The sequence below is a fragment of the Metopolophium dirhodum genome, chromosome 1 (genome assembly GCF_019925205.1).
Source record: "Metopolophium dirhodum isolate CAU chromosome 1, ASM1992520v1, whole genome shotgun sequence".
NCBI classification, from domain to species: Eukaryota; Metazoa; Arthropoda; class Insecta; order Hemiptera; family Aphididae; genus Metopolophium; species Metopolophium dirhodum.
In genome coordinates, this window is record NC_083560.1 from 140342127 (window position 1) to 140352864 (window position 10738).

General features: G+C 33.6%; 1 protein-coding gene across 1 annotated transcript; it reads right to left on the reverse strand.

Annotated features, from left to right (window-relative positions):
* Positions 1-9970: 9970 nt before the first annotated feature.
* LOC132932841 (uncharacterized) lies at positions 9971-10528 on the reverse strand. The gene has a single exon (XM_060999194.1). It carries the CDS (start codon positions 10526-10528, stop codon positions 9971-9973), a length of 558 nt encoding a protein of 185 aa, XP_060855177.1.
* Positions 10529-10738: the final 210 nt, after the last annotated feature.

Below are 10738 nucleotides of genomic sequence, written 5' to 3' on the forward strand. Positions count from 1 at the left end.
TATTATTAATTAATTTTCGAGTGTTAAAATTGTATAAATGTATTTTAATTATTTACCTTGTTAGTATAGCCAAGTAGGCAATCTTTATAATAAATGTATTAAAAAAATATGTTATGTCTTTCTAATTGTACCTAAATGGAGGGCCCTTTTTTTATTTAGCCGACCAAGTAATGTGTATCCAGGCCGCCACTGCTGACGAACGAAGTGAAGCTCAATCTTTACAAAAAAAAAATGGAATCTTTTCAATTTGTGTTGATGTTGAGTGTTTGGGAAAACATATTACGACCACTTCATGGTGTTTCAAAATGTTACAACAACAAGATAAGAATCTACAAAATGCACGAGACAGATTAAAAGATGTTTATTATTTAATAAATGAATTGAGAAATAATTATGAAGATTTAGTAAATAATGCCAAGTCATTGTGTTTGAGATGGAGCTTACCTGTTACATATACTGAACCTCGTCAGATATATGCAAAAAAAACATTTTTATGAAGTTGATGGAGATAGGCGGTTAACTATATCAACAGAAAACTTTAAAATTAAAGTATTTTATCCTATTATAGATACTGTTTGAATACAACTTGTAACGTCACGGAATTTTTAGCCTCCTTAATAAATTATAATATCCCCGAGCATTCTAACGTTGTTGACAAGTCAACGCACCTTTATTCTTCCCACCATGGGTAATAAAACTAGATATCGCGCGATAGTGCACTAATGACCGCAGTGTTATGTAATAGTTGTTTCCCGATCCCCCCTTTACCATGCAGTGTCCGTCGTCAAAGTGTCGCGGTTGCCCGCCGCCCGTTGCCGCAGGCGCTTTCGTGGCGTCCGCCGGCACGGCCCGCAGGCAATACTGTCTCTATATCCCAATTACTGTATGAATTCCCGCAAACTTACGACACTGACCTGCCACTCTCCATCAAGACCCAATTCCAAGTTCAGCAACGGCCTGACTGCTTGGCCACCGACCATTTAATACTTTTTCCAACGGCCAACACGTCGGACGTGCCTTTTCTTGATAGCAAATTTGTAAAAATCGCTCCGGTCTCACGGCTACCACAGACCACGTGATCGCGCGACGATCGTTCAGCTTCACGTCACTCACGACATGGACGGCAGTTTTTCAATTTTTTTGTTTTCTCAACGAGGTCCATAACAGCCATGATGGGCTAAGCCGACCTTTATGGGCCCGATGGGGCGAAGTCAACCCACATCAGCACCGTCGATGTCGTAATTATATCTTTCCCTTGTCCCCCCCCCCCCCCCGAAAAGCACGATATTAGGCGTCGCAAGACGCGGGCCCCGCTGTAATTTTTCCCCGGTTTAAACGAACCACCTGTACACTTTTCCCGGTAACCCCGTGAGGGCACACCGTGATTGATACGGTGTGTAGCCTCCTGTGGGCCGGGAAAAGTGTCCCCATGTCTTGTTTTTATATTATATTAATGTAAAATTGTAAATGCCATGTGCCAACTTTATTCATATCATATTTATTAAAATTGTATATGCCATGTGCCAACTTTATTTATATCATATTTATTTAAATTGTATTTGCCATGTGCCACCTTATTTTATATTATATTTATTTAAATTGTATTTGCCGTGCGCCACCTTATAAATTAATTACTATTTTACTTGTGTACAATACACTCACCTGATTACCCGTAAAAAGAAACATTCGTATTATTTATTTTATCTTATTTCCCCCCATAAATCTTGGGCTTTCATTAGCCCATGCGTGTAACAAAGCCTGTGAGCTCCACCGACTTGACCCTCGGGTCTCACGCGGTGCGGCTCACAGGTCACGACTAAAGTGTTCCCCTTTGGTCGTGGGTAGTTTTTGGTAGGGTAAAATCTACCAAACTCTTACAAACTTAATATTCGTTTTAAAGCAATGGACAATGTATGTACTACATTTGATTTTCTTAATCCAAATAATCTCTTATGTTTAAGAGAAGATAATATTGTAAAGGAGTCATATGATTTTATTCAAACGTATAAAGATGACATTAGTTCTGATTTTACTGGTCAGATTTTATCATTAAAAGAATTAATAAAAAATAAAAATTTAAAAACTATAAATGACATGGCCAAATTTATTTTTACCAATGATATAGCAACAAGTTACTCTGAAATCTTAGTAGCTTGTACAATATTTTTAACACTGCCAGACGCCAGTTACAGTAGAAACGGCTGAAAGGTCATTCTCAAAATTAAAAATTATGAAAATTATTTAAGAAATTCTTGTAGCCAAAATCGACTTTCAAACATTGCTATACTCAATATAGAACAAAAGCGGACTTCAGAATTAAAAACAGACAAATTAATTAAAGATTTCTCTAATTTGAAAGCAAGAAAGATGAAATTTGTTTAAAATATTAACATCATATTATTTTTATGAAATGTATAACTTTATTCTATTATAATGAACTTATTCTTTCATGCGTTTTTATTTATAATAAATTAATATGATGGATATTAAAAAGTGTTGTTCTTTACTAAAATGTATGTTTTACATGTATGAAATACTTTTTAATAATGATTACGTTTGTTTGTTGATTTTTATCTGATTGACTCCAATAAATTTGTTCACTAATTTAAACCCTGGTGCAGTGATGCTTGATAGTGGCATGGCCCCTAAATAATCTTTTGTCCTAGGGCTCAAAAATTCTAGTTGTGGCACTGCGTAGGATCATTTTGCCGTCGACGTTCGTGGGCAGCGAACGATACAACAAGATGTGTTATTAGGACGCTATCACCATGGTCCGTAGCAAAGGAAAACCCGACATGTTCATAACATTTACGTGCAATCCCAGATGGCCGGAGATAACAGAAAACCTGGCGGTTCACAGCATTGCAAATGACAGGCTCGACCTGGTGGCCAGGGTGTTCAACAGGGAACTGCAGGAGCTACTAGGTGACCTAACTGTTAATCGTGTGTTAGGTAATGTTGCCGCTTACGTATACACCATCGAGTTTCAGAAACGCGGTCTGCCCCATGCGCACATACTCATAATCCTGGCGGAGGATTGTAGGTTCCGCACGGCGGTGGACGTCAACGACGTGGTTTGCGCCTTCTTTCCTTACGCTGTGTCTTACGTAAACGCGACGAACGCGAAATTCACGTCGCGACGCGATCATCGCGGCGACTGAAATAATCAAATCTATAAAAATAGATGGAAATGTCCAACGTATAGTGAAAATACAGATAGTGCGACTGAACGAATTCATTCGCGTCGGTCGCCGTGTTTAATAATCAAATTGGTTTGTTTTTAATCGCGCGTGATATTGCGAACATAGTGTCCTGCCAGTGGCGTAATTACGGGGGGGGATTTGGGTGTCGTATCCCCCCCCCCCCCCCATGACCCTGTTTTTTTTTTTTTTTTTAATCCTCTAACACATTTATGTACTTATTTTGGTATATTTTATAGATTTAACAAAAATCACCCGAATCCCATAATATTATATTATTATCTAACGATATTATACCCGCTAAAAATAACTGATGGATTTTCCACATTATCGGTTTATCGGAATTCGGAATACTCACAATCGCAACGACTCTCCGGACTCCGACCTCCGTTACTCGTTAGTCATTTCTCATTTGGTAATAATCGGCTCATACTGTGAATTTTGTGATATTGTCTAATTGTGTGTTTTCTGAATTAAATTAATACATTATAGTGATTCGTTTTCGAATGAAAGTGCAACACAAATTACGATTTTTTATTTAATATTTATTTATTATTCGTTAATTATTTTTAAAATAAAACAGCGTAAAATTATAATAGAATTTTTTATTTCTAAAAATGGAAGGTAAAAGGAAAAAAGATGATAATATTAAAAATACACTTTTAACATATTTTTCAAAAAAAAGTCGTAATAATAAAGAAAGCTGTGATGATGTAAGTACCATATTACTATACTATATTGTATTGTCAGTAGATCAGCCTTCATGTTCGACATTAAAACAAGTAATAATAAATATTATCTAGAAGTATAATTTAGTGAAGATTTTATATAAAAAATTAGTTATTCCATAGTGCCAACTAAGAATACTATTTGCTTAATTGTGTTAATGCTTTAATGCATTGCTAAATACTGCTTTAAATTTTGATTTTTGTTATTTTCCTCAGGATGAAATTATTGACAATGAATTGGAAACTAATTTTAGATCAAATGATATAGGGCTTTTTACTAATTGTACACTTACTGATGCTGATAAAAAGCTTGTAAGTTAAATATAGTAGTGTAAGCTAGCCACTAATAAACTATTTTGCATACTAAATCCATTATTTTATTTATATAGTATATACAATATTGAATATTGTACTAACTAATAAATATAATTTGATTATTTGCTTTATTTTTAATATAATATTATAGGTGCTTAGAAATGTGTGGGTACCAAATGTAAATTATGAGTTTCCATTGTTGGAAAAATATAAAGCAAGAGGTCTGAAATTTCAATATAAATGGTTCACAGAATTTAATTGGCTTGTTTATTCAGAAATTAAACAAGGAGTTTTTTGCAAATACTGTTTGCTTTTTGCTAAATATGGCGGTATTGGTGGCCAGCCTCTGGGGCAACTAGTTTCAACTGCTTTTTCAAACTGGAAAAAAGCAAAAGAGGTGTTAAATTTTCTATATATTTAATTATTTTAATTATCTATTATTGATATCTTTTGTTTATATATTTTATAGATTAGTTATATTATATGCACTTTTAAAATTATTATATTTTCTGTATTTAATTGTATTACGTATTCTTATTAATTTTAGACATTTCGAAATCATTCCCAGTTGAAATACCATTTATCGTCTGTATTAGATGCTGACCATTTTTTTAACTATACTTGACCATAAACAAGTTACTATAATTGAAAAATTAGAAACAAATAGGACAGAAAAAATTAAATTGAATAGAAGTCGCCTAATTCCAATAATTGAATGTGTCATATTATGTGGACAACAAGAAATTGCACTCAGAGGACATCGCGATTCTGGAAAAATAAACGGTAACTATTAGAACTTGTTAATATGTACTGTATTTTACTATTTTATATTTTAATAATGTTGAGTGGTCGAGTCAATGATACATTAATTTATTAGTGGTTATTAAATTGTATAAACTTGATTTTTATTATTGTAGAATTTAAAAATCAAGGTAACTTTCGGGCAATTTTAAAGTATAGATCCCATGTTATCGTGTTTGCGATATATGTCATACGCCATCCGTTACTTTCTAGATACTATGTACTTCATACATAATATATATACATATATATATGCATATTCCATATCAATATTTAATTGTTATATTCACGCATTTATAATTTAAGGTGAGATTGTAGTACCTATTGTAATGAGATAATAAAGATTAAATATTTAATTGTTATATTCATACATTTAGAATTGAAGGTGAGATTATAGTAATGAGATAACAAGATTCGCATTGCCCTCTTAGTATCCTCCCATAGGTTTTCTATTTGCAGATATGACTTTGATTAATGTGCCATTGTTTATTTAGTTTTTTATGTTGCCAAATGTAGCTGAAGGCGGAACGATCACAATAATATATTATGTGTATTATTGGGTTCGTTACAAAATAAAGACAATAGAGAAGTCATTCAGCGTAAATGGTTAAGTTATAATGTATCTAATAATAATATGTATTGTTCTATATGTATGGCTTTTGCTAATTAAATAATTTTAATAATGTTGAGTGGTCGAGTCAATGATACATTAATTTATTAGTGGTTATTAAATTGTATAAACTTGATTTTTATTATTGTAGAATTTGAACATCAAGGTAACTTTCGGGCAATTTTAAAGTATAGATCCCGTGGTGATACTTTTTTTAAATAGTATTATAGAAGAAGAAAGAGGTTACAAATACATATCACCAACAATGCAAAACGAAATTATTTGTATTTGTGATAAATTAATTTTAAAAGAAATAGTTGGGAAAGTAAATGCTGCTGAGGGGTTTGCAGTTTTAGCTGATGAAACAACAGATATTGCTACAAAAGAACAACTGACATTATGCGTTCGTTTTATAGACAACAACAATATGGTTAATGAAAGTTTTCTTCAATTTGTTATTATTCACAGTTTAACGGGAAATGACCTGGCATCTGCTATAATAAATGGTAATGATTTTTAAAAACAATCATTAAAGTAATTTATTGATAATTGCATACTAGTTTTAATGTGTTTTGTGTTCTCAGGTTTAAAAAGTTGTGGTATTAACTGTGAATATTTAATTGGACAAGGGTAAGGGATGGTGCATCAAATATGAGTGGAAAATACAAAGGAGTCCAAGCAATAGTTAGAGAAGAATATCGTAAAGCCATATATGTTCATTGTGCTGCACACACATTAAATTTAGCAGTTTCAAAAGCATCAAATATTCAACCAATTAGAAATTGTCTCAGTATTATTGAAAAACTTTACGACTTTTTTAATACCCCAAAACGTAACAATGTGCTTTTGAATTGTATTAAAAATGCAAATGAAACACCACATTGAAGAGGCTATGTGCTACGCGTTGGATACAAGATATGATGCTGTCAATGATTTTGCGGAACTGTTTCCATTTATCATGGATGCTTTAGACAATATTTCAATTTCTCATGACTTATCAGGAACAGATGCCTCTATACTGTCTAAATCAATTGACTCAGAATTTATTATATCACTTCAAGTTGTTAAAGTAAATCAATAGCTATATGGTTACCTATAATTTCTTGTAAATTATTTTTATAATTATATTTATGTAATTTTAGTTATTGTTTTTGTATGGCTTACCTTTGTGTAAGCAATTACAAAAAATAAGGATTGATCTGAAAGAAGCAGTGGAACTTTCTAATGATGTTATAAAGAATTTAGAACTAATAAGGGCCAACGCAGAAGAAGAGTTCCATAAACTATTTTTACAGGCTGAAGCTATGGCTTCTGTATTTGAACTTGAACTAGCTGTAAAAAGAATTACAAAAAGGCAAGCAAATAGAGGAAATCCTTGTTCAGATAATGCAAATTTAGATGTTGAAGAATACTATAGGATTACAATTTTTATTCCATATTTAGAGTATTTTATAAGCGAGTTGACTGAAAGATTTTTATCCCATGCATCTATTTTTAATGGTAGCTATTTAATTATTATAAAATTGGAATTTCTTTGCACTTTGATTTGAAAATGTTGTAACATTTTAATTAACTAATTATTTGATTTAACCATTCTATAGGATTTGAATGCTTCTTTTCTAAACATGAGCTTACTGAAAAAGATTAAGTTGAATTGACTGAATTAATTAAATTGTATTCCCCAATGGTGTCTAATGATTCTTTGGTTGAATTAAAACTGTGGCGAACCAAGATACAAAGATCTGAAAGAATACCTAACACCGGTCTTGAGGCACTAGATATTTGTAATAAAGATATCTACCCCAATATTTATTTTCTCCTTAAAGTTCTATGCACATTACCAGTGTCAACATCATCGCCAGAACGTATGTTTTCAACTCTGAAAAGAGTGAAAACATATTTAAGTAACACAATGTCTGAGGTTTGAATCTTAATTAAAATATATTCAATATTTTTCATAATATACTTACTGTGGTAGAGACTAGAGATTTATTTTTTTGTTCCGCAGAATCGATTAAATGGTCTTGCTATGTTGGCTGTTCATAGAAATGTCAAAGTTGACCCTGAAGAAATGCTTAATGAATTAGCATTAAGACCACGTAGAATGGATCTTTTATTGTAATTTGTTATGTAGTATCTAGGACCTACGTAGTACCAATAAAGTTAATGTTTAAATGTACCTACATATTTTGTTATTATTTATTTTATTGTATACAATATTGTGTACTTGTATTGAGAAGTGTTTATTGCTTATATGATATAAAAAAATATTGAGGAGGGGGGGGGATAAATGGTGAAATGTACAAAAATTTCATCCCCCCCCCCCACAACCATGACCAAATTACGCCACTGTGTCCTGCATATTATATTGTAATTTATTTTAAATATTCAACGGAATACAACATGGAACTTCTTATATCCGAAGTTCAAAAAAAAAGTGTTCTGTTGAACAAGTTTGATAAGAATTATAGGGACAGAATTATCGCTGACAAAGAGTGGAATATAGTCGCAAAAAGAACAAATATGGATAGTGTGCGGCTGCGGCTTTCCCTGATGGCACGTTAATGGCGCGGGATATTGCCGGCAACCTGATATGCCGGATAGTTACAAGGTGGTGGATGAGTTTATGAGGAAAAAGACTCGGATATTATAATTTTAGTGGACTGTATTGAAACTAAAGATTAATTACTAAATTTACAGATAACGGGACGGGGGGTCCTTAAATCTAAGACTATATTATCAAAATAAATTTTACAAACATCGATATTTTAATAATGGTTTAAATATGAAATGAACATCACCGGATTTATCCCTGGATGGCCTGACGATGTCCGACGATGTAGTTCATGAATACGCAACGAGGGGGCGTCAACCGAAACGACACAATGCAAATTACCACGACGACGGCGACGGCGTAGACGAGATGTCGGTGGCAACGAGTGGCACACACGCGAATTAGTATTATAAAACGGCGACGGCGCACACACGACAAGAGTACAAAACGGCGATGGGCCGTGGACGCCGGTGGCGGCGAGTGGCGCACACACGACGAGAGTACACGCAGCGACGAGCCGTAAACGTCAGCGGCGGCAAAAGCGCAAACGCGACGCTTTAATAAGACGGCAAAACGATGTCAATGGCGACGAGGGCGCACATTACGACGACGTCCCTACAAAACGGCAACACGAAGACAAAACAAAAACGTAATAATAATTAGTAAGTAACGTCTCACATTTTTTCAAGAAGAAAAACGAGAGCAAGCGAACGCACACACGAAAAACAATGATATCTTATCATAAGATAATAATACTGTTGTGGCGGCGCAGCCGTCACATGATTTCTCCCCAGACGACGTCGACACTGTAAGGCGTTGGTCACTCCCCACCAAACCGACGGTCGGTTGCGCACGGCGGCTACGGTCTAGCCGCCGTCCGAACCGACCTCCTGCTCCCGCGACTTCGCGTTTTTATACCCGTACGTGCTACGCACCTCTCGTTACCTAGTTTTCCACACATGCCAAACCTCGTGACCAACGTTTCCGACTCGTCGCGTTGACACTTACGTCCCATCGTACTCTAACTGTATTATTTACTTTTCTACATGCTTTTGTAATAAATAAACCAAAACCTTATCAACCAAAAGGCCTTGTTATTCTCATTGAATAAATTCATCACGATTACGTGATCTGTTGGAGTCAACCGGCACTAACCGCGCCGACATCTCCACACTGTTAAGAGGAGACAACGCTGGGCGCACGGTAATGATAAACGTGCGAAACGACGTAACGCGACCGGTTCGTTGATATAAACATCGCGGGGCGGAATCACAAGTTCACCGCGACATCCGTCAAGCGCTGATATTACCGTACCCAACAGATAGTAAGTATATTAATTTTATAAAATAGTACATACGCAGAAACATAATTTAATAATCTTATTAACACAGAATAAAATATAATAATGGTATCGGTACTAAGAATACTAACATACTAATAATGTAGAATAATAATTATAATATTTATAATAATAATAATGATAATAGTACTTGTTGTATAAGCTAATATTGTGATAGATAATATTGTACACACATGTTGTAACGTACACACTAAATTTTATTTTCCATAAGAAATTTGACAAAATTGTTTCTTATGTTAATTGCTGTACGCGGAGCATGATTATTAGCTCTACCTCCATGATTCAGTGCTATCATCTGATTCTGAACCATATGTAAATTAGTATCATTAAATACTGGTACATTTTGTATTAATATGTTTTTTTCTAAATCAATTATAGTGTTATGCAACATACAAATGGCCTTTACAATAGGGTCTGCATTTTTTCTGTAGTTTCAATTGTTTTTAAAAGAATACGAAATTTTGAAGACATAATACCAAATGCACATTCTATAGTCATTCTAGCTCTGGAAAGCCTATAATTATAATATGCTTTTTCATTTTCTTGAGACTGTTTTCTTGGAAACGGGCGCATCAAATAATTTCTCAATGGAAAAGCTTCATCGGCAATAAAAACAAAAGGAGTTGAAATATTTGATTTAGGAAATTTCGTTTCATTTGGAAGTTTCAAAGAACTATTTTCAATACGTGTATTAAAATTCGAGTTACTCATAACGCTACCATCACTATCTTTGCCATACGCACCAACATCTATCATTAAAAATCTGTAATTTGCGTCAGCTATTGCCATCAAAACAATTGAAAAATACTGCTTATAATTAAAGTACATACTTCCAGAGTTTTTAGGACATCGCATTCTAATATGTTTACCGTCTATACCACCCACGCAGTTAGGAAAGTCCCATTTTTCATAAAATTCTATTGCAGTCTTTTTAAATAGATTAGTATTTGGAGTAGGCATATGTTTACTTTTTAGCGCTTTTATAGCTTTTTAGCGTTTTATACTTCAATATGTATATATATATTTAATGTGTTGTTTAGCTATAATTATTAATTACATTTGATGCGTTATTTCGTGTCTTTTCATTCAGCTATTCAGCTGTGTATAATAAACATTATATTACATACAGTATTAAACATAAATTAAATAAATAGTTAGCTAATAAATCAT